Consider the following 26,895-nt stretch of genomic DNA (forward strand, 5'->3'; position numbering starts at 1 on the left):
AAAATTTCGTACGTCTTTCCCCCCAAAACCCTTTTGTGTACAGTGTTGTCTGTGAATATATGTGAAAGCCACCACGTTGGTAAATGACGTTAACACGCACACATTTATAGATTCACGACATTCACCACACATCGGACACGAACACAACGATAGGTTCACGACATTCACCACACCTCGCAGCTTGTAGGCAAACGTCAGTTGACCGCCGAGTTTCCAGTCTTGGTATTTTTTGTTTATGATCTACCTTTCTAGTGTGTTCGCCCCCTTAAACTTTCATCAACCGGATGTTGTTTTTCTATTTCGGTTCCCTGGTGTTGAATAGTAGAACTACCAACTTCTGTCACTTTATGATGTCAACAAAAAAACCCTCCTGTCATTTTTGACATTTATCACAAAAAATTTGTTTTCATGCCCGTCTTGTAAACGATTAAAGAAAAAAATATTTCATTTTAAAAACAAAAAAAAAAACTCCAATAATCTTCAATAAAAATGTCTCTAGCCGATGAACTTTTAGCTGATTTAGAAGAAAATGATAACGAAGATCTAAATGACACTATCAAAGAAGAAATGGATGAAGATGATGAGGCTACAGCTGAATTATCTGAAAAATTCCTAAAACCTTCGATAAATCTTATGGAAGTCGATGTTAAAGTTCAATCAGTTCGTGAATTATGCAAACTTCGTGATTCCGAAAGACTACAGACTATCCTAAAACAAATTGAAGATTATGCATCGAGACAAAGATCTGCTGCCGAGATGATTGGAAATGTTGAATCTGATCCAGAATATCGGCTAATTGTTGAAGCAAATGCAATTGCTGTTGAAATTGATAATGAAATATGTAAGCGAGCAAGTTTCCAATTAGTTTGGTCAATGACACACTTAATTTCTTTTTTAGCTATTATTCATAAATTCACCAAAGACAAATATCAGAAAAGATTCCCTGAATTAGATTCTTTGATTGTTGGTGAAATGGAATATTTGTTGGCTGTGAGAGAACTTGGCAATGAACTTGATCAAGTTAAAAATAATGAAAAACTTCAAGCTATATTGACTCAAGCAACTATTATGATTGTCTCAGTTACAGCTTCAACTACGCAAGGGTAAGTTATTCCTTAATTTAGTTCTTTCAACAGGTTCCTTTGATTTATGTTGAATTTTCAGAACAAATTTAACTCCAGCGGAAAAGGCACAAATTGATGAAGCTTGTGAGATGGCATTTCAACTCAACAACTATAAATCGAAGATCTATGAATATGTCGAAAGTCGCATGACATTTATTGCACCCAACTTGTCTATGATTATTGGTGAGGATTTTGGTAGTATTTTTTATTATTACATTAAAACATCTTTATTTTTGTTAGGTGCATCAACTGCTGCTAAAATTCTTGGAATTGCTGGTGGACTTACTAAACTCTCCAAAATGCCGGCTTGTAATGTACAAGTTCTTGGGTCGGAGAAGAAAACACTCTCAGGATTCTCAAAGACACAAATGTTACCACACACTGGATACATTTATTATTCACAAATTGTTCAGGACAATCCACCGGTTAGTATAAAACAATATACTTTTATATAAATTTCATTTTTTTAAGCTTTTCAACCGTCATCTATGGTGCCATAAATTTCTAACTTAGTTAACTGTTTACGGATATGTGTAACGTAACAATATATGTATAAATGCGATTCACGTCCCTAAGCTTTCATTCGCTCGCTGTCTCAAACAGTAGTCCATCCCTACCAGCACGCTTGTGCGACTTAGGTCTGGGTATCGCTTTTAACTCCTTGTCGGTTGGGCCTTTAGCGAATTTTTTTTCCTTAAAGCAGATGGTTGGTCGTTGCCCTTTGAGCTAATGATAATATCATATTTGAAGCAGCTTCCATAAGCCTTCTTTACAAGATAGTAGGATGCTTGAGGTTACGTAATCTTTCTCCTCTATTAGGGTGTAAACAATCAGCTGGTTAATTATCTTCCTTTCTGTTTCTTATTCTTCCATCACTCTAATATACCTTTTCTCCAGTGGTTATACCTTTTTATCATTTTTTCATAGCCGAAGAGCGCTTATAGCAAGTACCGTCTTGCGACCATTGGCCAACACAAAACTGTGTTATCCGGCTCATCACTTAGTGCAGTGTTAGCAGTTAGTAAGCAAATAATAACTACAAAAAACGTACACTAAGAAAAAAACATTGAATTCAATATTAAATGAAACATACATTAAAGAAATACAAACAAAAAAAGACATGAAAATAAACACAAACATTTATGAGCGTGTTACACTGGTTTTTAAGACAGTTTTTAATCTATTTTTATTAAAGTTTAAATCAAAAAGGTTTGAATTTAAATTTAAAAGTTTGCACATGCGTGTAAAAGGTTCAAGCAAGCCATAATTTGTTCGGTGTGGTGGAATATTCATTAAGTCCAAGCATCGGAGGCTATAAGCACCCCCTCTATAGTTAAAACTAACAGAATTAAGTAAATTTGGTGCATCAATTACGCCTGTGATTAACTGGTGAATGAAGATTATGTCATTGTTAACCCTCCTTTGAGCCAAAGTTTGAATCTGAAGGAGATTAATCCGATGTTCATAAGGAGGAAGATTATAAGGATCAGACCATGGCAGTCCTTTTAAAGCGAAACGAATTAAATTACATTGTACTGATTCCAGTCTTACATTATGGGTATCGTAAAAAGGAGTCCAGACTTGCGATGCGTACTTAAGGTGGGGGCGTACTAAACAATTGTATAGGGAAAGAGTCACATAAGGATCTTGAAATTCTTTTGACCAACGCTTCACAAAACCTAGCATAGAGAAGGCCTTATTCACTATGACGTTGATATGGTTGGAAAAATCAAGATTATAACTAAAATTAACCCCTAGGTCTTTAAAGCTCTGAACACGCTGTAATGTGTGTTGGGATATTTTATATTCATACAAACTAGGAACACGTAAGCTATTCTTACTAAACCATATAGAAAAATGATTAATGTCCTCTTGCAGAAGCCTCCGATCATTAACCGATTTGATACTTTTATAAATTTTCATGTCATCTGCAAAAATGAGAATTTCGCTATGTTGAATACATAATGGGGCATCATTTATAGCTAGAATAAAAAGAAGAGGTCCTAAATGACTTCCTTGCGAAACACCTGATTTTGCGATGAACGATTTTGAGAGAGCGTCTCTGAACTTCATATAATTCTTTTACAGTGGAACGCCAAGCTATCGCAAACAACTTGCTCAAAAAGCTTTGGAATACAAGACAGCTTAGATATGGGTCTGTAATTGACTATATTGGATTTATCTCCTTTTTTAATAAAAGGAGTAATAAACGCTTGTTTCCAAATGCTAGGAAATTTACCTAAATTTACCTAACCATAAAGTGAATTTACCGCAAATTTATGAATATCTAAATAGAGTTCCTTTCCACTTTGAAGATAAGGTATAATTAATTCTATTTATCTTGGTACCCTCTCTTTACGATTTAAGACTATTTTTCCCACCTTTGTATAATTGCAAGTTGCACTCTCTCGGCGAAAGAAAATTTTCTTCACTTCCTTTCTTTGAATAACGAGACCTAAATAAATGAAAATTAAAGATGTCAATATAATCCTTTACCAAACAACCTTTTACTGACGACACCTGTGTGAATTTATATCATATACATAATGTACTTTATAAAATCTAGGGAAGAATGTCGCATAGATCAGTAAATCTCAACTGCCCCTTTCCCGTTCATTTATCACAGTCTTATGAGCGGCAATTTCGAGCGAAAAGGTGCCCCGTTTTCTTAGCGGCAACATTACTAATTTTAAAAATCCGATGAGTTCGCGACTCTCACGCTGGAGTCCTAGTTTCGATTCCTGTCGGTGCCAATTTTTGTCAGTTATAGCTGTCATTGAAATGCATCATTGAAAATTTTTGTTTCCGCTTTTAAGCAAAAATGGTTTTAATTGGGTAACATGAAGGTAATAGAAAATAGAATACTGTAACTAAAATATTCTTCGATTTTGATAAACATTGTTTTTAAAATATAATTTTTATTTCAAGAAAAGTCTCAATCAAATTGAATTTTCTTTTTTTAGGAGAAATATTCTATTATTTTTTACGTTAATGTTGTTTATCCAATGTCAATAAACATAAATAAACATTATTCTTGCTTAAGTATGTTAGAATGATGCACTTCAGTGATAACAATAACCCTTACAGTCGTATTCACTAGATTTTTGTCTACTAAGACACTATTTAACTTTTTTTTTCAAATTGTGGGGAATATTCTTTATTAAAAAGCCTTTTACGCTGCTGATGCGAAACGGGAAATCCCAAACAAAAATGATGCAATAAAATCGTAAACGAAAAATTTCGTTCCTCTTTTTCGCACACAATGATTGAAAACACTGCAATAGATTGAAAATTTGTATGGGAGATATTAAAAAACAAAAAAAAAAACAACGTTGGAAATTTCAAAAAAATCTGTCAAATCGTTTAATCTGCAGCTTCATGTACAGATGGACGCACAGACGAATCGTCCTATATAGCAGGTTCAAAAATGTAAGTGTTAGTTCAATACCAAGATTGCATTTCAGCCGCTTGCTGCTCAGGGTCTCGGCCTTCTAGGGTTCAGCGTAGATATGTATCTATACTAGCATTGTGTCTAAGTTATAAAGAGGGTTTTATTTGTGAAATTTTCGTCATTAAAAAATTGTTGAATTTATTTATAAAAAAAAATATATTTTTTTAATCTCTACTTTAATATTTACACCATAGGAAGAATCTTATTTCTACCCTTAAAAAAATTTGCATTAACAAACCCCTTTCATTACAAATTTTATAAATTCTTCATTCTCAGGACGTTCGGCGCAAAGCAGCCCGATTAGTTGCTGCCAAAAGCGTCCTCGCAGCCCGTGTTGATGCTTGTCACGAATCGGTTCATGGAGAAATCGGTCTTCGATTCAAAGAAGACATCGAAAAGAAACTCGACAAACTTCAAGAACCACCGCCAGTAAAATTCATCAAACCCCTACCCAAGCCGATTGAAGGTAGCAAAAAGAAACGTGGTGGTAAACGAGTGCGAAAAATGAAGGAACGCTATGCTCTGACTGAATTTAGAAAACATGCAAATCGAATGAATTTCGGTGATGTAAGTTTAAATTATAATGAATTCAATAAAAATCAATTTTATAAATATTTCTCTATTAGATCGAAGAAGACGCTTACCAAGGTGATTTAGGCTACACCCGTGGTACAATTGGCAAAACTGGAACTGGCCGAATTCGTCTACCCCAAGTTGATGAAAAAACCAAAGTACGAATTAGCAAAACTCTCCAAAAGAACCTGCAAAAACAACAAGTCTACGGAGGCAGTACTACAGTCAAACGACAAATTTCCGGTACTGCTTCAAGTGTTGCTTTCACTCCTCTGCAAGGTCTTGAGATTGTAAATCCACAAGCAGCTGAAAGATCAATCTCTGAAATGAATGCTAAATATTTCTCAAATACTTCTGGATTCTTATCTGTTGGCAAAAGAACAACTTAAATAAAATATCGTTTTTAATTTATTTTTAAAATTTTTAATTTTCTTCTAAAAAGAAATTACACAATTACGCATTTTGTTTATGTAAAAAAAAGCCACAGACTCGCAAATAAAATTTAAATAAAAAAATTATAAAAAACAAGAAAAATACACTTTACATTACATATTTTTAACTTTGAGATTTTTCGTTTTTCTTCAATATTTTTTTTTTTTTAATAAATACTCTCTCTTTTCTTTCCCATTTGTCTTCTATTTGTCTTCTCTTTTGTCGTTTTTTTTTTGTTTGTATTTTTTGTCTTTGAGCTGAAATTCTAATTCTAATCATGGAATGAGGCACGCGAGCAATAGAACAGACTTTTCTCTTCATCTTCTTTTTGTTTGTTAACTTAATTTACCAATTTCAAATTTTCTTTTTATCACCTCGAGTGAATTATTAAGGAAGACAGCTATTATACCAGCAACAGTAAATACTCCACCAATAATTGAACAACAATTTGTTGCAAAATGACCAAAGGATCTGTAAAAAAATAAATTTTTATCAGTTCAAAAGTTCAAAATTAAGAAAACCAAACAAAATTACCGTGATTTTTCTTCATATTTAACCATAAGTGGAGAGAGTTCATAGGAAAAGAATATACCAGGCATTCCACGTTCCTTATCGGTTAGGTCTTTCCTGTACCGAGTAACCGAAAATTGATTTGTATGGATGGATGTTTGATTCAATTTCACATACATAGTTGGAACGATTTTTAAATAATAATTGTACATTTCACTTTTCGTTGCTGAAAAAAATAAATGAATGAATGAATAAATTTTAGTAAGGCTTAAATAACAAAACAAAAAAAAATAAGAATTTTTCATTTTGTACAAAAATTCTAAGTTAATAAAATTACCGACTTAGAATTGGTCTGGTATAATATTTTTGTATAATATTCAGGAGATAAAACATATATAGATATTAATTCTCAAATAACATACAAAATAAATTAGTAAGACAAGTGTTTGCTCAATATTAACACATAAATTTCACATTCGTAGAAATTAATACTTAAAACTAGTAGTCTAAGAGCCTACAGCAGATTTTGGGAGTGGAGGTATAACCAAAATGTGAGTATGCAGTTTTATAGCCTTATGCATTCTAATAACGAATTCAAAAGTCTGGTAGCTTTAAATCGCGGCTTTATATGGTTTCCGACGGGTTAAATATCGCGAGTTTTCCAATTAATGTGATTTGGCTAAATTAACACAAAATTCCATTCTGATTGATGCTATGTCATTTCCCCTAACCCTGGGGCCCTATTTTGTAAAACGATTATCGTTAAAACTACTTCGTTTTCGTTGAAATGCGACTACGTATTACGATAATCGTTTTACTTCAACGATATTCGTTAATCTTTACGACTGCCATTTACCTATCGTTTAACTTTCGTTTTCGTTCAGCTGTCACAATATTATTGCGTTTGCTGGTAGAATTCATGTGAGTCTAAAAAAAATATTTTTTTCAGTTTAGTTTGGCCAAACGACTTTCTCGTTTTACATAATCGCTCTTTGTCGTGACTATCGTTTACTTCAGTATCGTTGATAATAGACCCCATGAAGATATCAATCTTGACGATGCGATGAATAGAACTCAAGATAAATTTTTCGATCCACGTGAATCGAATAGCAGAATAGGGCTGATAAGCTTTTTAAACGGCTATGTTTTGGAGACTTTCCTGTTAAATTTTTTGTTTTCTATTCATCCCATTGTCAAGATTGATGTCTTCAGGGTCTGCAAAGTTTATCTTTTTTTTCTCCTTCAAATATTTTTTTGAAAATGTGAAAGATTTGACTTTCCTGAATCTAAGTCTGGTTTCAGAAAAATTCTAGCACGTACCATTTTTTTTAAATGATTTTTGAAAATATGAGAAGTTTCTAGAAAATAACCTTTTTTAGATTCGGTTGACCTTGTATAAAAGTATTATTCGTATTCAGCTCAAATTCGGAGGAATTATTTCTCATAACATGATCTATCATATGAGACCAAATTTGTATTGATTAATCAAAGTTTACACACATTTTAAGATAATAATTCACAAAAAAATCGAAAATATTGAAATCCTGCAGTTTTTAGTAAATCCCACATGAATAAAAACATCTTAATTAAGGGAAATGTAAAATCTCAAGGCCCGTTATATTTAAAAAGTCGAATATGTAAAGAAAACTATAATAAAATACATTAAAACAAATTTGTACGTGTTTTGTAATTTTATATACTATGCATTTTGCTATTAAGAAATATGTTATTTGTGATAAACCTAGTAAAGCTTCAGATTTGTTTCTCCTAGGAACAAAAGTATACTTTTTTTTACGGTTTTTAATGTGCTGAGTTCGAATCCGAAATCAAAAAAATTCTAGCACGTCAGGATTTTGAGATATACGCGTAAGAGGATCACAAAATTAAGTTTTTCTTTAGAAAATCTCAAAAAAACTACTATATCTCAAAGGCCAGAGCTGATCGAAATTTTTTAAAATTCAGAATCAGCATACTAAAATCCATTAGAAAAGTATACTTTTGTTCTTGGGAGAAAGAAATATGATTTTTTAATAACACTGGTCGGCAACGAAAATAGAGCTTGAACCAAACCATACTTTTCTAAAGGATTTTTGTGTGCTGATTCCGAATACAAAATCCAAATTTCACTGGCACGTTTTCGAAATATTTTAATATAAACAGGTCAAAAACGCGTTTTTTGGTACTTTTGACGTTGAATTTCATTACCGTAAAAATTTTTTCTGCAAAACTACTTATGCAATCTCCAAAAGCCATATTTTATCGTCTTAAATATTTAAATTTTTTTTTCAAAATAATATTTTTCTAAGGGCCAATTTTTCAATAGTCAGTTAAACAGTCAGTTAGTACTTATTCCTAAGGATAGAGAAAAAATCAATTTTTCAACCAGCAGATGTAGCTTATTCCTTAAAATAAAACTATCTGCTTCTTTCAGAGACGAATAAAAATTATTCTAAGGAATAATCTCAAAAAAAATATTGTGTCAGTTGTCAAAGCTGTTTTGAAAGAATTTAAAAAAAAATACAGTGGAACACAAGAAAACAAAAACAATCTTGAATAAAAATGACGTTTAATTTTAAATATTTTTGAATTTGACAATTTTTTTTTGTTATTCTGTAGAATAAATTATTCTCGATTGAAAAATTCAATGTTTTTATCTGATTGTTTATGAGTCTAATAACTTTATTCGTCGAACAGTTAACTGACCATTTATTAGAAGATTGAAAAATTGGCTCTAAAAGTTATTTGATATAGAAATGTATGATATCTGAAAATCTTGGTGGTTAAGGTAACTTATTGTTTTTTGAAACAGATTTTAAGTCAATTCAAGTTTTCGACTCCTGATTTGGATGAAAAAAAAGTAAAATATTACCTAAAAATATATATTTTAAATCAAATGTCAAAAAATGTTTCATTTAAAATAAGTTTTTTGGGACCTTATAGCGAAAATAGTGATGAGCAGAGCTCAAAAACTAGACGTGATGAAATGAATCTGTAAACAGTTTTGAATTCTGCACATTCAAGTTAATCAAAATCAACTTACAGAGTTTTTGCTCCCGACTTTTTTTTTGTTTTTTGCCGACCAGTGTAATCAGTTTCTTTATGGTAAGATATGCCAAACCTACTTAACATACTTAAATTTAAATATCTCGGAGAAGAAAAGAGATATTGAGAAGATTGAAACTGAATTTGAAAGAAAAAAAAAAAACAAGTTCTTTCATAAACCGTGACAAGTTTAGTTGAAAACATTACCCCAAAATATTGTTTCGAAAACAGCAAAAAATTGGGTTTTCGAGATTTTCTAACGGGAATAAAAAACGTGAAGTGGTAGGCCAATTTTGACATCGGATTCTTAACACCTCACATTAAAAGGTGGATTTCCATGCAGACCAGTATAATTTAGTGTCATTATTTCAGATGAATTAAATAACGGCCGATTTCTTCACAGAGTCCTAGCGCTAGTACCGGTCCTAGTCCTAAAGTTAGTACTCAAATCGGTATCAACTCATTTCTTCACCCAAGTACTAGGTCCTAAAACTGTCAATTTAGGACCGAGTACTAGTTAGGACTAGGTCCTAGCTAGCTCCTCAAAATCGGATGGTACCGTTATTATACCAATCGTTAGTACTCAAATCGGTACCAAGTGATTTCTTCACAAAAGTCCTAAGCCTTAGTACTGTCAAATTGGTACCGAGTATTAGTTAGGACTCGGTATTTGTTAGGACCTCGAAATCGGTAGTCTAGCGGTTAGTACTTGAAACAAAGCAATGAATTTCATGCTTTTTAAGAAATATCTTACAGATTTTTTAATTTCTTGGGTGTTATTTCCGGCTTTTTATGTTGATTTTAGTGAAATTAATGATTTTTTAAAATTCACCAAAAACACCTGAAATGAGAAATGCAATCCTAGAACGCGAAGAATGAAGAAAAGAATACTTCTGGATGAAAAAGTAACAAAAATGTATATTGAACTTTCTAAAAGTGAAAACTAAGTCAAAAAAGATGATCTTTGCGTAGGCACTCTGCATTTACATTTCTAGACGCCCGACAATGCTGAAACCATTTACGATTAAGGTTATACTTAGACTTGGAAAATAGTAGCCTACGACTACTCAAAGTATGATCTTTCGACTCCATTTTTTTGGGTGGAACAAGTTTTGAACCACAGTATCACAGATGGATGTTCGACATCAATGTTCTTGTTTCGAACACAAACTAATATGTTCGTTCCATTAACAAATTTTTTTGAAGGCTATGTGCAAGCTCGTCTACAAGTAATGTTAAAATAATGCGACTTGCACCGATGACTTCTATGAGAAACACAAAAAAAAAAAAAAAAAATGCGCCTTAAAAAACTGTTATTTTTATTGAAATATGTTGATTTACACATCTGTTACACTGTTTATGTTATTTCTTAATGTTGGTGGACTGGTGGTTCATCCTTTGCCAGCCCAGATTATTAAAGAAATCCCTCGTCATTTGCCAATTTTATTTAGATCATAACATTCTATTTTTGATTGTGAAACTTCTTGATTGAACTTAAATTTCATTTTTTTGTTGGGTCTTCTTAAAATTTATTATAATTTTTTTAATGAGAAAATCAGTGATACCATTAATTTAACGTTTTATGTCTATTTGTTTTCTTTTATTTGTTGAAATTTCAAAATAAAATAATTTCAAACATCAAAATATTGTCAAAATGACAGTTAGACCAGTTTTATACGATTAAATTCTTAGGACCGCGTTGTGAACTTAGATCAGGTCCTATAAATGTGAAGAAATGCTCAGGTACTAACTTTTCGTTAGGACCGAGTACCAGTGCTAGGACCTGGTCTAGCTAGACCGGGTACTAAGCTCGCTTAGTACTCATGTGAAGAAATTGGCCGTAAGCGTTTAAGAAGGGCTGCAGATGCCTTTCCTTTCAAAATTCCTTGTCTAGTATGTTTGTTAGCTTTAAGTTTCTCGTCCAATGATACTCCTTTACTACTTTATAATTTTGTTTCAATGGAATAGCTGTGCCTTCGATATTGAAAGAAAATTGTTTGCTTCTCTTTACAATTTAAATTCATTAATAAAAAAAAATAAAAATAAAAAAAAAAATTGGGCTCAACCGGGATTTGAACCCGGGACCTCTCGCACCCAAAGCGAGAATCATACCCCTAGACCATTGAGCCGCTTGCATTTCATCCACCCAAATTCCAACAAATCAACAATACCCAATTAGTTCATATATTCTACATCCAGATGGCCATCAAATCGAATAAAAGACATACTAAACTGTCATCTGTCACATTTTTTTTTGAGCTGTCAAATGTAAAAATTTTCGTGGAAAGAAAAAAATTACATCGAATCCATTTGTGATTGCAAGCAAGTTCGTGGAATTTTATAAATACAAAATTCCAATTGTTTTCTTTTGTAAAACGGTGTGTTTTCTATTAAATATACATCAATTCGATAACAATAATCATTTAATTCTATTTGTAGGTAATTGTTTATTAAATTCAAACGACAAAATGCCAATGCCAAGTGGAGTTTATGGCCATCAAGGTCCATCATGTTTTGATAAAATGAAGACTGGATTTACAATTGGATTTTGTGTTGGCATGGCCAGTGGAGCATTATTTGGTGGCTTCTCTGCATTGAGGTAATTATAGAAGTAAATACTTTGCAAATGACGAATCTGTATCATTTTGCGTGTTTTAATTATGTAACATTTACCCGGCATGGGGTAAACATAAGAAATTAATTGCAATTGGATTCTTATCTCTTGACACATTGAATTTATTTATTTTATATTTTTTAGATATGGTCTCCGTGGACGAGAACTAATCAATAATGTTGGCAAAGTAATGTTGCAAGGTGGTGGTACTTTTGGTACGTTTATGGCAATCGGAACTGGAATTCGATGCTAGCGAGTTATTTCTTATTCGAGAAATGTTGTTATATTTTGAGAAACACACTTAAATCAGAAGATGTAAGAGAAACTAAGAAGAATTATATTACTATGTACCTAGTGCGGCTTTATTTTGGACTTTGATTTTTTCTCCCACTTATAATTATTTAGGATTTTTTATTTGAAGCTAATAAAAGTTTAAGTAGGAGTTAGAAAAGTTATATTTGTTTGAATTTTATTGTTGGAATGGAAGTCGAAGTTCAGAGCTTGAAGAAATGATTGAAAGAATGTGAGTGAACATTTTGGATGTCCAAGAAACGAAAAGATCGAACAAAGGAAACAGTTAATTTTATGGTTACTTTACAAAAGCCAAAAAGATATTCTTCAATGGAACGGAAAAGGGTTCTTATAAATGGAATCGATATAATCATTGTGGAAGAGCTTTTAGGCATCGTGTTGACCATTTCGAAATCTAGAGACCGTTTGATGTCCTTAAATTGATGATTAAAGGAAAGTTATAGCGTTTTCGTTTGGGAATTCTTAGAACTGTCCGATCCGGAATGCCAAACGATCAGAGTTGGATACTTTTTTTGATTCTGAAGTTTGGGTTTCTTTTTGTATTTGTGAAACGTCAAATGCGAACGTCTGATGAAACTTTTGTTTTGTTTATTTTTTTTTTTATTATTATTAAGTTATCTATTTTTACTTGCGATATAGGTACTATATATCAAGTTATGCATTCGTACAAAAAAAAAGTTGAGATAACATTTTTCCATGACATTACGATGGTAGACAATGCCAAAAAAGTGGGTCCCGGAAGTCCGTCTGTCTGTCTGTCAGTCTGTCTGTCTGTATAAGGAACTAGAGCCTAAACGGATGGACCGATTGATGTCAAACCTGGTATGCAGCGTTATTTGGCGACTCTCCAGAGGGGTTTTTGGAATTAATTTTTTTGGACCAAAAATAACGGTACTTGTCATATACCGATTTTAGTAAAATTGAAATATCTCAAAAACGGCTCTAACGATTTTGTTTAAAAAATTCAAGAGTTAGTTTAAAGTTAAGGTCTATCTTCTAATAAAAAATTTTTTTTTTGAAAATCATTATTAACGGTACCTGCCATAGAACCGTTTTTTTAAAATCCGATTATCTCCGAAAGTGCTTATTCGATTTCAACGAAACTTTTTGTGAAGAAGCATTTATATAATTTTAATATAAGCCAAAAATAAAATTTTGAAAAAAATAGTTTTTGGATTTTTAAAAAAATTTTGAAATTTTTTTTTTGAAAAATCAAATTTTCGAAAACGGGACATTTAATTTTTTTGAAATTTTGTTTTTAGATGTTGATTAGTGATTTCTACAAAATGGCATACCAATTTTATTTTTAAACTTTTTTTCCAAAAAATTATTTATAAAAAATTAGTTTTTTAAAAAACGGCTCTAACGATTTTGAAAAATTTTTTTCTAAAAATGCATGTTAATATATCAATCAAAACTGCATACTTGTTTTGGAGGGCAATTTAATTTCAGATTTTATTTTATTTTTTTTTTTTTAAACGAATTTTATCTTTTTTCCAAATTTCTATATAAAAAGTCTTAAAAATTTAAGCAACTTTAACTCTAAGAGCAAGTTCGTGCGACCCCAGTCGTGCATTTTATTTTTTTTGTTTTCTTCACTTTATTTCAATATACATAGTTTAAAGTTTGTGCATATTTTAAAAACTTAAAATTGAGAAATAAACAACAAAAAATGAAATTTCATTACTTTGACGTCTTAAGTATGAACATGTGTGTATTATTATTTTGTTTCATGAAATCTCGCATTAAATATTAAAAAGTGATATTTCGATAGACCATATCCCAGAAATTCTACTTGCTCTTCATAGAAGTTTGTAAGAGCGAATACACAAAAAGTTTTGGGAGAGTAAAATTGTATTTTGGATAGGGAAAAGGGTGAAGCTTCAATTTCAAATTCTATATAACAAGTTTATAAGGAAGAAAAGAGTACGGCACAAAGTATGCGGGATCCAGCATAATGCTTACTTTTATGGCATTTTTTACATACTGGTTACGCTTTTGAAAAATGTTTAGAAAATATAGCAGAATTTTTAATTGTAATATGTATTTTGGTTAGCGGAATTGCAAAGTTTGTATAATACCTTTTGCTAACTTTCAAAAGTTTCAACATTTTGTAGGATAGGACAAGGTCAAATCTTAAAAAATCTGCAAATTTATAAAAAAGAATTTTTTGTTTTATGAAAAATCACAGCTCTTAATTCTAAAACTTCTATGAATACTTTTCTCTCTTACACCAGGGAATCTATAACCTCCGTGTGAATAAGAAGAAGAAGAGTGAACTCATTTCATTGCATACAGTTTTAAATAGTCAGTCAACTTTCCATTCACTACTTTGATCTTTAAGCACATAAATTTTGAGTTTCAATATTGCAATTAGTCCCCTTTTTTCGGTCAAATTTTTGGCAACACAACTACAAAAAAAAAAAAAAAACACATATTGGCCAATCCAATTCGTAGTAGCGACAAATTACAAAATACATGTCTTATAAACACTGGCTAGTAGTGTTACCAGGAAGACTTTATAAAATAAAATATCTTCTTCAATGGTTTCATCTGTGTCAAAACGAAAAAATACCACAAACTGAGCACACTTAGAAACATCTGTAGACTCATCTAGTTGCAATGCAAAATTTGTATATGTTGTATAGTTTTTTTTAATAACTTACACAATATAGTGCGGGGGTCGCCAAAATAGTTTTTCTTATCAAAGGGGTCGCGAACTCAAAAAGTTTGAAAAACATTGCCTCTTAGAGCATATCGTGTTAATTGATCTCTGAAAATGGATCGGATAGTTATGGAATTGAATGATGGAGGTGACTTAAGATAGATATCCAACTGAAGTCATTGAGAGGTATCTGCCTTTTTAATTGAAAGGAAGGCGCTAAAATTCAAAATTTTGTATGAAAATCGCGACTTGAAAATCGACCTATAATTGAATTGTATTAAAATTAGATACATTATTGTTCTGTTTTTTTTTTGTAAATAAATCCATAGATTCATTTGAAATATAATTTTCTAGTACATTTTGTTTTTCTTTTTAAAGCTGAAAATTAAATTGTTTTTTTTTTTTATTTTTTTTTTTATTTTTTTTTTTAAATTTTGTTGTTATTAATTTTGTTCTATGTACACCACAATAACTATAAAAAATATTTTAAAATACTATTTTGCTTCTTATTTCAAGTTCAAGTCTCTAGAAGTTAAATTGGGCTAACTCTATTTAATCAAGCAACTGCAATCTTTAATTTGGAACCCCGGTGCACTTAATGAACTCCATCCATTGAAAACTTTTGATTGATTCACATTGGTGCTAAAACCACTCGCTTGTATCGACCACCCTCACTTATACAAAGTAAGGTGTGAACCCAGCTACAGAATTAGCACGATAGACCAAATTTGATTCTCTACTCACTTTCTATTACAAAAAATTCCTTTAATTTCCTGAAAACTAAAGCTCGATAATTAGTTTACCAAATAATCTATTCAACGAAGTACCCTGTGGGGCAATGGTTAGTCCGACGGAATATGATGCCAGACGTCTGGGTTCAAATCCCAGCCTAGAGTACTGCCTCTTACGTTTGTCATGAAAAAGTACATCTCTATTGCGAAGCAAGAAGGGCGGATAAGGTATCGATATGGTAGATGGATAAGAAAAAATATGAGGTAGGAAATTGAAAAATGAAGTGTTAGAAAATCAGAGGGAATGTAAAGTTTTGATGACGTGACCTGCCAGCGATGAATAGCGCTATCTCGTCGGGAGGGGAGGGGGATTTTTTCCCTTAACTACTCCTGTAGACAAAAACATAAATCAGGAGAGGAAATTACAACACAACAAAATTGTCGGACTAGAGAAATCGGAAAGACTACACTGTGCTACAAAATAAAAAAAAAGAAATACACCCGAGAAATAACATAGTGTAGGCTGTTCGTATGGTCGAATAATGCATAAAAATATTTTTGCTATATTTTTGGAACCCTCCATTTTTTTTTTAATTTACGAAAAACCGTTTTTACAGACCTTACGATGTAATCTATCAATATTTCAGTCATTTTTCTAACAACTCTCAATATGTTATATGTTTTTGGAAAGAGGATTTCCAGACCTTTTGAATGATGTATATAAGTCTATTGTTTAAACAAATTAAGTGTAGGTTTTTATCCCACAAATCTTGAAAAAGTGATTTTTTCCCAATTTTTTCAACTTTACCCAATTTTTTTTGCAAAATAAAACTAACAAAAAAATAAAGTAAGGTTATATTCTGAAAGAATATACATTTAGGCACAAATTGGCGTATTTTTTTTATTAAAATTGACCAAAACTGCGGAATCTATGTTATTTTTTCGTAAATAGAAAATGTGGCTTTTCATGATGTGAATTGCAAGGTGCACAATAGGGTGTTCATTATTTTAAAATAATAAGAATATCTATGCTCCTAGGATCTTATATGGTTGGAAATAAACTAAAAAAAATATTTTCCAAGTTTCAAGTCTCTAACTTAATTCTAACCTGTGCCGCCAAGCGGTTGAAGTTTCTTATGGGAATAACATGGGGTTTCTTGGACCTTGTTCGATCAATTTTAAATTCCAGCCAAACCATTCGTTCAAAAAATTTAAAACTTTACAGACTCAAATTTAATAAGTGTAGCTATCATGTGAAAATTTTTAAGATTTTTAATTGTTATAATTTTAGAGATTTAGCTTGGTAAAAAAAGTCATTTTTTCAGACTTTTTCAAAAATCGCTTTTTACACGTTTAATGCCAAAAATTTAAAAAACATACATTTTTATTCACAAATAAGCATAGCATGTATATTTAAAATGCAAATATAGTTCATAGTTATATAAAAAATTAGTTTTGTATTCATTCTCAAATCACATCGATATTCAAAAAACGTGTTCCCGGTTTAAGAAAAAGTACTGTAGTAAATAAATAAAAAACTATTTAATTATATAACTTTGAATTGAATATAGATTTTAAATATACATACTACGCTTATTTGTGACTAAAAATGTATGTTTTTTTAATTTTTTGGCATTAAACGTGTAAAAAGCGATTTTTGAAAAAGTCTGAAAAAATGACTTTTTTTACCAAGCTAAATCTCTAAAATTATAACAATTAAAATTCTGAAAAATTTTCACGTGATAGCTACACTTATTAAATTTGAGTCTGTAAAGTTTTAAGTTTTTTGAACGAATGGTTTGGCTGGAATTTAAAATTGATCGAACAAGGTCCAAGAAACCCCATGTTATTCCCATAAGAAACTTCAACCGCTTGGCGGCACAGGTTAGAATTAAGTTAGAGACTTGAAACTTGGAAAATATTTTTTTTAGTTTATTTCCAACCATATAAGATTCTAGGAGCATAGAAATTCTTATTATTTTAAAATAATGAACACCCTATTGTGTACCTTGCAATTCACATCATGAAAAGCCACATTTTCTATTTACGAAAAAATAGCATAGATTCCGCAGTTTTGGTCAAATTCAATAAAAAAAAACGCCAATTTGTGCCTAAATGTATATTCTTTCAGAATATAACCTTACTTTATTTTGTTGTTTGTTTTATTTTGCAAAAAAAAATGGGTAAAGTTGAAAAAATTGGGAAAAAAATCACTTTTTCAAGATTTGTGGGATAAAAACCTACACTTAATTTGTTTAAACAATAGACTTATATACATCATTCAAAAGGTCTGGAAATCCTTTTTCCAAAAACATATAACATATTGAGAGTTGTTAGAAAAATGACTGAAATATTGATAGATTACATCGTAAGGTCTGTAAAAACGGTTTTTCGTAAATAAAAAAAAAAAATGGAGGGTTCCAAAAATATAAAAAAAATATTTTTAAGCATTATTCGACCATACGAACAGCCTACACTATGTTATTTCTCGGGTGTATTTTCAGTGTCGCACCGTGCTATTGACATCTCGAGAGGGCAGATTTTGTTGCAGTGAGGCCATTATCCAACCGTACCGTAGGAATCTTTGGCTATTTTTAGATTCCCTCGTTAAGACTCGGCGATAAATTGAAGGTTCTTTCATAATTAATTCCACCTTTCGTGAGATTCTTTCTATTGCAAAAATGGTTGAGGGTTTGTTAGTCGCTAGGCCATAAATTTATTAATTAAATTAGGCAAAATGTCCTAATTCTCTTTGGAAAAATGGAAAAAATCTAGTGCTTAACCAACAATTAAATTTTTATAATTTACCTTCATCACTCTCGACCTTAAGTCCATCCAGTGGATGTGTATTGGCAAATTCAATTTTATCACCAAACGATAAATGATTAATAGTATGCGTTAGTTTAACATCGGTCAGTTGAAAATCATGAATATGGAATTGTCGAATAGAAAAGCTATTTCCAGGTGCAATATGAAAACTGCCAGCCATCTAAAAACCAAATAGAACAACATTTATAATAGGTAAAACACTAATGATAAAAAATTTACAATAAAACAGAAACCTACCCGATTAACTTCCAAATGTCCCTGAACTCTACATCCTTCTTTCAAAGCATCCTTGTCCGATCTCTTGAATTTATCTTTACACTGTTCAATCTTATCAAGTTGAACATTCCATTTTTTCAAGCGATACGCCTCCATAACTTCGTCACAAGTATTACAGCATCTATAATTAAACAATTAAGATAAGAGACCGACGGAAGACGAAGAAGATAATGTAGAACCTACTGAGTTGAATTATGTTCGGCTCCATAACAACTGCCACAAGTCTTATTAACCGGTGACGTGGAAACTGAGATTATTTCTTTAATTGGTTCAGCTTCGCTTATTGGATTGCCTTGCAAATCCAAGCGATGCTTCAAAACATGATGATCAACTCTCAAATGTTGATCACCCGAAGAGTCCATTGCATCGAGAGAAAGATCTTAAACAAAAAGACTTGCAAACAATCATTCGAATTAAACAACTTTATCCCTAACTTACAATTGCACGCTAAATTGGCTACAGTTAAGTCTAAATTAATGCGAAGTTTGTGCCCTCTTGTCGTATCGACAAATAGCTCTTCGGTGAGATTCGGCGTTAGGTACGCATACAATTCCAAACATATTAGGAAAAATACAATGCTTGTGCTAATAATTGTAACTAAAAAACATGAAAACAAATTAATTACAAGGTCTGTAATGATAGAAAAGGTTATAAATATTTACCGGCTGCACCGCTAACAGTTCTAACACTGAAATCTTCAAGTGTACGCGGGTAAGCGTCTAGCCGACGTAAAATATCCGCAACTCTCATGTTTATTAATTTATTGTGCCACAAACATTAAATTGAACATAAAAGTGCTATTTTTTTAGTTAAAAATAAGCATAAAAATTGTAAGAAATTAGTAAAAAAATATTTGGCTTTTCGCTCGTCGTAATCTTCTCGTTGTCTATTCAATTTTGTGGATTTGACATGTCAACAAAAAACTTTAGATTTTTTGTCTTTGGTGGCGACGTGTTTTTTTTTCGATAAAACAAGAATAAAATTATAAAATAATTATAATTGGCACGTGTTTTTTTTTGTTGGATCGTATTGTCAGGTGTTTTAAAGGGATTACATTTGTGTAAAATATGTGTGTGTATAACTAGGATTTGGTCAAGATAAATAAATAAAAAATATTCTTTTTTTTTTGTTTTATCGCGAGATGAACAAAAAAAAAAGGATTTTTTGTTGTCTGTTGTGTCAGAACAGTTGGTAGTGTTTGAGAAGCAGATGGCGAAAGTGTAGGTTGGTAGGAATTCTTCTTCATTTTTGTAAGGTATGTGCAAACATGTTTGGCAAAGGTATAACTTTTTGTAAAAAGTCAAAAATTGAAAATTTTCAAGCTCATTTTGTGATAGTTTAGAAGCTTTACCGAAGCCCTATCGAATCTTTGAATTTTTATAGATGGCTTCGAAAGAGCTTGTATAGCTCTTTAATACAAGTATTATCGAAATTAAAAAAAAAAAAGATTTTACACTTTTGCAATGATACAAGACCAGTTGCATCGGATCGTGAATACCCCTATTCTCTTTTGGATTTTTGATTAGTTTTGATCTGATTTTATATCATGAATTTTATCTTTTAACTGAAATTATATATAACATTCTATTTTTGTGACAAAAATAACCTGTCTACCTTTCAAATAATAAATAAACAATGGCCAAAGCCCTTTTAAATATTCAAGAAACGTCAGTTTATAAGTCTGATAAATTCATTTTACTCCAATATTCTGGCTAACCTCACAAGTCACAAACACCTCACAAGGTGATCATAACTCGATTTTTTGAGAATTTATTTCTCACAAACTTATTACTAGCAAAAATCCAACATGTGAGTTGTGACCTCCTTCAGAGCAGATCACAAATTCGAAAGTTTTTATGACACGAGAACCTTAAAAAATCAAATTCGGCTCATCTTGTGAGGTTCTCATAAATTGTGAGGTTTGCCAGAATAGGGCTGTTAACATATTAACGCTATAAAAATTAATTAACTTATGTTTTTTTTATACAAAAACGCTGTAAAAACATTTTGTTCTTGTTGTCGCTGCTTGTATTGCCTATTTGGAAAGTGAGTTAAAGGCCTTACAAATATACAACTTAAATTTTCACAGATAGATGGCACTCGGTTAACTTAAGAGCGATTCACAATGCAGCCAACATTCAAAAGAAACAACAAAAAACCACCCACTTTTGTGCCGCGAAACCAACAACAAAACGCACAGGAAAAATTTACCTATTTGCCTTAGTCGAGAGGTGCCTACTTTTGCTTTGTTGACGAATTCAAAAAATATACGCAGTTTTCATTCTGTTCGCGAGTTTATCGCTTGTCTGCTCGTTCAGTAGCTTTGAACAAAAAAAAAGTTAAAGAAGAAAAAGAGTATCCTGTTGCCGTTTGTTCGTTGTCTTTGTTAAAATTTGTGTACATTTTCTCCCAAAAAGACCAATAAAATTCAATTAAATTATTGACTACCCAATTTTGAATTGAATTTCATTTGGAAATTCCATAAAAAAAACGGTACATTTAAATACAAAGAAAAGAAGGAAAAAAAACATCTGTAAAGTTATCTCTATTTTACAGTAATTTGTTCTCCCTATTTACCGTGTGAAAAAGTGCAATTTTTCATTAAAAACGCAAAAGCAAAAACAACACATTTTTCATATTTATTTACGTTTTTCATTTCTCTTTATCGAAAAAACCCCAACACCACCAACCCGCCCCCTTTTGGTCAGTCGGTGTAACCCTTTATTGGAATAAATTCCGATTGCAATTTGTTTTTTTCCTCTAGTCTCTCTCGCAAAAAGGAATTAAAACTAATTGCTGTTGCAGATAGACGAGTTTTTTTTTTCTTATTTTGTCAACACGAACTGTATTTATAACTAAGAGGTAGAAAAACTCGTTTTTTTTATCACACACAAGTAAAAAGGAGTGAAGAGATATTTTTTTCTGTGAAAGAAAGAAAACAGGTTCAATCAGGCAAAATGACCTCAACACCACCAAAGACTGGTGAAGATTTGCTTGGCGGTAAGTTTAAAAGTTTAAAAATGCATCAGTGAGTAATTTTTATTAAGAAAAAAATTTATTTTTATTTTGTATGGAAAAATAAAGAAAAATCATGCCACCCATTTTATAGGTAGGTAAAAATTGAAGCGTATATTTATTTCCTTTGTGTTTTTGTTTTTCTCCAAAATTTGTAAGTAGGTACTTTTTTTCTCAATTGTTTTTGTTTTTGTTTTGGGTTTTTCGATTTTGATTCGAAATTTCGATAATAAATACGCATGAGGGGAAAGATGTTGGTATTGTTGATTTTTTTGATTGTATGACGTGTGTATGTATAATAGTTTGTGTTTTTATGCACAGAGCGTATAAACATGATACAAAAAAAAAGTAAACATACTTTTTATGTAGGCATGTTTTTTTCTTCGTTTTCTTTTTTTTCTGCGTTCTTATTACTTTTTGTTTATTCTCTGGTGGGTTGAAAGTAAAAAAGATGTGTTTGTTTTCTTTTTTTTGTTCAACAAATAACTTCTTTGAAGAAAAAGAAAGAAAGGAAAACAAAAAGAGGGCGATTTTGGTATGGATTTTTCTGCCCACATTTACATCCCACCCAAAAGCCAACAACATCATCAACCAAAACCAAGAAAAGCAAAGCAAAACCACTCCATTTGATGCGATGAATGACGTTGCAAAACAAATGAAATGGTACGATGACAGAGGAAAAGTATTGCCAGATGTACTTTACTTTCAACTTTTAAAAATCGAAAATAATAGCGAGTTTTAAATACTTTTATATCCAGAAAATGGATTAAGAACTTTAAAACTGCTAACACCGAACCCTGAAGCACACTTGTTTTAACTTCATTCGCTCTAAATACATTATTGTTTACATATATGTAGGTTCGTTGTGTTCCAACCATTTCAATTGATTATTTTTGATTCCATATTTGGAGAGCTTTTATCCCGCGGTCTACAGTCTCAAAAGCTCTCTTCAAATCCAAGAAAACTGCAATGACAAAATTTTTACTGTCCATTCCATTCATTCTTTCAACTCTCTATCATAAAATTTAGCCGTTTCACACGAATAACCCTTTCCAAAACCCGGTTGTTGTTAAATTATTATTTTCCATATAATTCCTAAATTGTTTTTCCACAAGTTTTTCAAATTTTTGGATTTGTATTACCAACGTCTAAATCCATTTACTTGGAAAACAGCCCGTCAACATGGATTTATTGAAAATTTCCCTTAATATCAAGGAACCAAGGATTTCAAAATCGTCTAAAATCATATTCGCACTCATAAATTTATAGTGTTTCTTTTTGCCCATAGTCTTTAAAATTTCAATTATGTATGTCTTTATTATTAATAGTCTGTTTTTTAAAGCTTAGAATTAGTTCCTGCCATAATTTTCTTTGAATTTGATATCACATAATCTATAAGGTCCAATTTATTCACTCTCCATTATTTTTAAAGGCTCCATTAAAAATTATAAAACTGTCAAATCGCATACAAATTTTAAAATTTTCCTTTTTTAATGGTGACTTTAAATTTAATGGAGTGTGAATAAATTGGACCTAAGTGTGGAAGAACTGCTCGTTATTCTGGTCGGTTGATCATTAATGACCCACAAATTATTTTCAAAACATATAGAATGCATTCTGCTTCTGTAAGTTCTGACACTAAACCAATCGATATTAAAATCACCAACGATAATAAAATCTTTATCGACATTCACTTGTTCTAATAAAATGGAAAATATTGTACAAAATTCGGATTTTGAAAAACTTGGTGAAGTATTTTAACCATAGTGTTGGCCGTCGGTTGAGTGTTCACATTATCAAAATACCATCCGATCAGGTCAAATGGCAGCTGGTCTGTCCGTTAAGTTGGTCAATGTGAACCCCGCTCTAGATAGAGTTTAATTTTTTGCTCTAACTATTGCTTTATCGGGCGATACTTATCGTTCCTGTTAAGAACTTTCATACATTTTCAAACTTATTAAGTATCGGCCGGCTGCCCTTAACTCAAAATAAATTATTTATTTAATATTTATTTTAACCTTTTCCGAGATCCAAAACGACAAAACAGAAACCTGTAACAAACCTAAAAAACAACCCTTCTTAAACCAAAAAAGCACGTCCATTTAAGTAGCAATTTCCACTCCATTTTATCTCTGCAATCATAAAAGATAAAAAGGGATTTATTTACCATCAACATGTATTTTTTATCTAATATTGTGATTTTGATACAACCTTTCAATCTTGGTTAAGTTTTATTGTAGCTAGAAATGCAGGTGGGTTTGACTGAATAGTTGTTTGCTCTAAATACTGCTTTGTGTCATTTATCGGCCGATACTTAATCGTTCCTAATAGGAACTTTCATACATTTTTCATACTAATTAAGTATCGGCCGGGTTCCCTAAATCTAAATAAATTATTTCTTTAACATTTATTTTTACCTTTTCCAAGAGCCAAAACACCAAAACGGAATCCTATAACAAACCTTAAAATCTAAAAAGAAAAACAACGGTTCTTCCACCAATACAGCACGCCAACCCATTTAAGTACCAATTTCTACTCGTTGGAATGCAGGTGTCTGAGAATAATTTTTTCCTCTACCTATTTGCTTTGCCAGCCGATACTTAATCGTTCCTAATGGGAACTTTCATACATTTTTCATACTAATTAAGTATCGGCCGGGTTCCCTAAATCTAAATAGATTATTTATTTAATATTTATTTTCACCTTTTCCGAAAGTAAAACAGAATCCTGAACCAAACCTCTAAACCAGAAAAAACAACAACTCATCGATTCAGCTAAAAGTGCAAAAATAAAACAACAATTTTTAGGTCCAAAAAAAGCTGGAAAATAAATAATTATCTTTATTATTAAAAAATATTAAACCTGAAAATAGAAACAAAATTAAATTAATTAAATATAACAATCAAATACATTGTTAAAATAATAACAATGTAATAAAACAAATTACAAACAAAATTCCACACCACATCCTTATATCTCTTTATTCTCTTTTGTATTTTCCAAAATTTCAATTTTATCCACTGTAGGAATAAATTGAATTTCTGAAAATAAAAGAAAAAAACAAAGCAATCAATATTTGATAAGTCAATAAAAAAAAAAAATATTATAAAAATTAAAAATTAAATTTCATTCTTACGGAAAATTGGACTCTTCTTCTCTCACGTCTTCTGGACAATTGGAAAGCAGTTCTCCTCGTCATTATTACATGTTCTTGTGGAACATATAAAAAGCCAAGGTTTGGCTGAAAAAAAAAAAGAAAATAAATTCAAGATTAAAGACAAATTTTTTTTCAACTTACGAAGACATGGGGTCCATCGCCAATAAGTTCTATTGGAATCAATTGTGGTAATTCTGGTGTGGTAATTTGCTATCCATTTAAATATTTAAAAATTAAATATATTTATAACAAAATTTAATCTAATTTAGCTTACCAAATTATTTTGCCTCCTGAACCAGTTTCTTGGATTGGTCCACGCTCCGAATCCAAACTAAAACAAAATTCTTTTATTTTATAAAAGTTTACCAACATGAATTTTCAAAACTTACGTTTCTAAAAAACGCATTCTCCAACAAATTATTCATTTTTTAGTTCAATTCTTATTTTTTCTTGAAATTTTTTCTATTTTCTATTTTTTTTTTTTTTTGTAGAATATTTTTTTGCTTTTTTATAGTCAATCGACACTAAAATTTCTCGTCGATTTCATTACTTAAGTAAACTTTTTTGCAATAAGTGAATGTGAATTATAACGCATGCTTTGTTTTTTCTTTTTATTGGAACATTTTTTTACCAAGTGAAGTGATAGTGGACAACAGTTGGGAGGTAACAAAAGTTGGGAGGTGGCATGACAAGTTACAGATGACCGATAGCAAGTGACCAATGACAGGTGACAGATGGCATGATTGACAGAGGACATGACTGACAGAACATGACTGACAGAGAATATGACTGACAGAGGACATGACTGACAAGTGACATGACTGACAGGTGACATGACTGATAGGTGACATGACTGATAGGTGACATGACTGACAGAGGACATGACTGACAGAGGACATGACTGACAGAGGACATGACTGACAGAGGACATGACTGACAGAGGACATGACTGACATGTGACATGACTGACAGAGGACATGACTGACAGGTGACATGACTGACAGGTGACATGACTGAAAGGTGACATGACTGAAAGGTGACAGATAACAAGTGACAGTTGACATATGACAGGGGACATGACAGGCGACAGATGAGAGGTGACAGATGACAGATAACAATAAAAAAAGTGAGTGTCTTACATATTTCTTTAGAAAAATGATGTTTTTGAACCTTTTTCTATGTTTAAACTATTCAATCTTAAAATTCGAACTCTGGACACAACTACAGTATGTAAACAGCTGCTATAAACTGCAAAAAATGAAATAACCAATTTTGTTGGGTTTTGTTTGTTATTCATTGTTATACAGAGGATAGGTTCTATCTAACCTCTATTGTAAATCTCTTTACACCTGCAATAAACCTTGCCATTCTTCGTAATCTGCTACCACATTCTCACCTATTTTATTATGTTTATCTATTTTTTACCTCTCCGTTTGCATTTCTTTTCTCTTTTTTTGTTCCTCTCATTTTGCAGAGATTTTTTTTTTCAAAACCATCATTATTTTCCATCTTTTGATTATGACGACCATTGTTTATTTTTTTTTTCTCATAGACAAATAGCAATTATTTTTTATTATTTCTACCAACTAGGTACACTACTCTTTGTACCACCATCATTGTTCATTCTCGAATGCATCTTCTTCTCATAGTCACACAATTTAACAACAACAACAACAAAGAAGTGTGTACTTAACTATTTGCATGAATTATTTCTGTTTATTTCCTGCGCAAAATGCAAACACACAAAGTTGTTGTAATTTTTTTTTATTTTTTCATAAAAAAAATATACAATTCATTGTTTGGAAATATTTTTATGGATTATACTCAACTACACTAAGCTAGAGCTTCTTTATTATTTTATTATCTTTTGTAATTATTGTTTGTTTCTCTTCTCTACTCTGATATGCATTTTTAGACATGCAACTAGGGTTTTTTTTTCGACTTGTTTCAGTTTCTCTATTCAAGACCGGCTGTTTTTCAAACAAAATCTACTTTATTCTTCAAAAAATTATGTAGATCATTGTTTAGTAATCAATCCTCGGAATGCAATGCATATTCGGTTTCAATTCAACTCACTCTCTAGCTTCATTGCACCATGTTATTGATGCACAAAAGGGAGCTAACATGTTTGTATTGTAGATATATCTACGTCAACATGTTTCTT

The 26,895-nt window shown here is 31.3% G+C and overlaps 5 protein-coding genes, 1 long non-coding RNA gene and 1 other non-coding gene across 7 annotated transcripts in view; 5 read left to right on the forward strand and 2 right to left on the reverse strand.

Moving 5' to 3' along the window:
• The window catches only part of LOC129919864 (uncharacterized), a 44,901-nt gene extending 44,295 nt beyond the window's left edge, over nt 1-606 (forward strand). The window contains exon 7 of the mRNA XM_056000950.1: nt 500-606. The gene's annotated coding sequence lies outside the window, so the exon portion shown is untranslated. The remainder of the gene's footprint in view (nt 1-499) is intronic.
• Nucleotides 392-5,747, forward strand: LOC129919866 (U4/U6 small nuclear ribonucleoprotein Prp31). The gene is made up of 6 exons (XM_056000959.1): nt 392-841; nt 899-1,103; nt 1,165-1,307; nt 1,365-1,549; nt 4,852-5,142; nt 5,202-5,747. The coding sequence occupies exons 1-6, from the start codon at nt 490-492 to the stop codon at nt 5,535-5,537; spliced, it is 1,512 nt and encodes a 503-aa protein (XP_055856934.1). The 5' UTR covers nt 392-489; the 3' UTR covers nt 5,538-5,747.
• Nucleotides 5,748-5,797: 50 nt separating this feature from the next.
• On the reverse strand, nt 5,798-19,643 carry LOC129919869 (endoplasmic reticulum-Golgi intermediate compartment protein 3). Its single transcript, XM_056000966.1, has 7 exons — nt 19,222-19,643; nt 18,998-19,156; nt 18,743-18,938; nt 18,521-18,680; nt 18,263-18,443; nt 6,115-6,316; nt 5,798-6,051 (listed from the first exon to the last, which is right to left on the reverse strand). The coding sequence occupies exons 1-7, from the start codon at nt 19,307-19,309 to the stop codon at nt 5,916-5,918; spliced, it is 1,122 nt and encodes a 373-aa protein (XP_055856941.1). The 5' UTR covers nt 19,310-19,643; the 3' UTR covers nt 5,798-5,915.
• Trnap-ugg (transfer RNA proline (anticodon UGG)) lies at nt 11,190-11,261 on the reverse strand. Its single transcript has one exon. It is a non-coding gene; the product is annotated as a tRNA-Pro (tRNA).
• LOC129919871 (reactive oxygen species modulator 1) lies at nt 11,375-12,201 on the forward strand. Its single transcript, XM_056000968.1, has 3 exons — nt 11,375-11,510; nt 11,572-11,731; nt 11,891-12,201. Exons 2-3 carry the CDS (start codon nt 11,601-11,603, stop codon nt 11,997-11,999), a joined length of 240 nt encoding a protein of 79 aa, XP_055856943.1. The 5' UTR covers nt 11,375-11,510; nt 11,572-11,600; the 3' UTR covers nt 12,000-12,201.
• Nucleotides 19,644-20,783: 1,140 nt separating the features above from the next.
• LOC129919669 (BCL2/adenovirus E1B 19 kDa protein-interacting protein 3) overlaps nt 20,784-26,895 on the forward strand; it is a 30,487-nt gene continuing 24,375 nt past the window's right edge. The window contains exon 1 of the mRNA XM_056000635.1: nt 20,784-21,559. Within this exon, the coding sequence (XP_055856610.1) occupies nt 21,517-21,559 (43 nt within the window). The 5' untranslated portion in view covers nt 20,784-21,516. The remainder of the gene's footprint in view (nt 21,560-26,895) is intronic.
• On the forward strand, nt 23,628-25,321 carry LOC129919670 (uncharacterized). The gene is made up of 2 exons (XR_008773100.1): nt 23,628-24,933; nt 25,001-25,321. It is a non-coding gene; the product is annotated as an uncharacterized LOC129919670 (long non-coding RNA).

This window comes from Episyrphus balteatus, chromosome 4 (assembly GCF_945859705.1).
Source record: "Episyrphus balteatus chromosome 4, idEpiBalt1.1, whole genome shotgun sequence".
Classification (NCBI taxonomy): Eukaryota; Metazoa; Arthropoda; class Insecta; order Diptera; family Syrphidae; genus Episyrphus; species Episyrphus balteatus.

Bases quoted from the DNA above. Each gene is read 5' to 3' on its own strand.
- LOC129919866 (XM_056000959.1), top strand. From the start codon at position 490: ATGTCTCTAGCCGATGAACTTTTAGCTGATTTAGAAGAAAATGATAAC. The intron at 842-898 runs GTAAGCGAGCAA...TTTCTTTTTTAG, and splicing joins TGAAATTGATAATGAAATAT to CTATTATTCATAAATTCACC. The intron at 1,550-4,851 runs GTTAGTATAAAA...CTTCATTCTCAG, and splicing joins TTGTTCAGGACAATCCACCG to GACGTTCGGCGCAAAGCAGC.
- LOC129919871 (XM_056000968.1), top strand. From the start codon at position 11,601: ATGCCAATGCCAAGTGGAGTTTATGGCCATCAAGGTCCATCATGTTTT. The intron at 11,732-11,890 runs GTAATTATAGAA...TATATTTTTTAG, and splicing joins GGTGGCTTCTCTGCATTGAG to ATATGGTCTCCGTGGACGAG.
- LOC129919869 (XM_056000966.1), bottom strand. From the start codon at position 19,309: ATGAGAGTTGCGGATATTTTACGTCGGCTAGACGCTTACCCGCGTACA. The intron at 18,681-18,742 runs GTAGGTTCTACA...GTTTAATTATAG, and splicing joins GCCGAACATAATTCAACTCA to ATGCTGTAATACTTGTGACG. The intron at 18,444-18,520 runs GTAGGTTTCTGT...TTTGGTTTTTAG, and splicing joins GACATTTGGAAGTTAATCGG to ATGGCTGGCAGTTTTCATAT.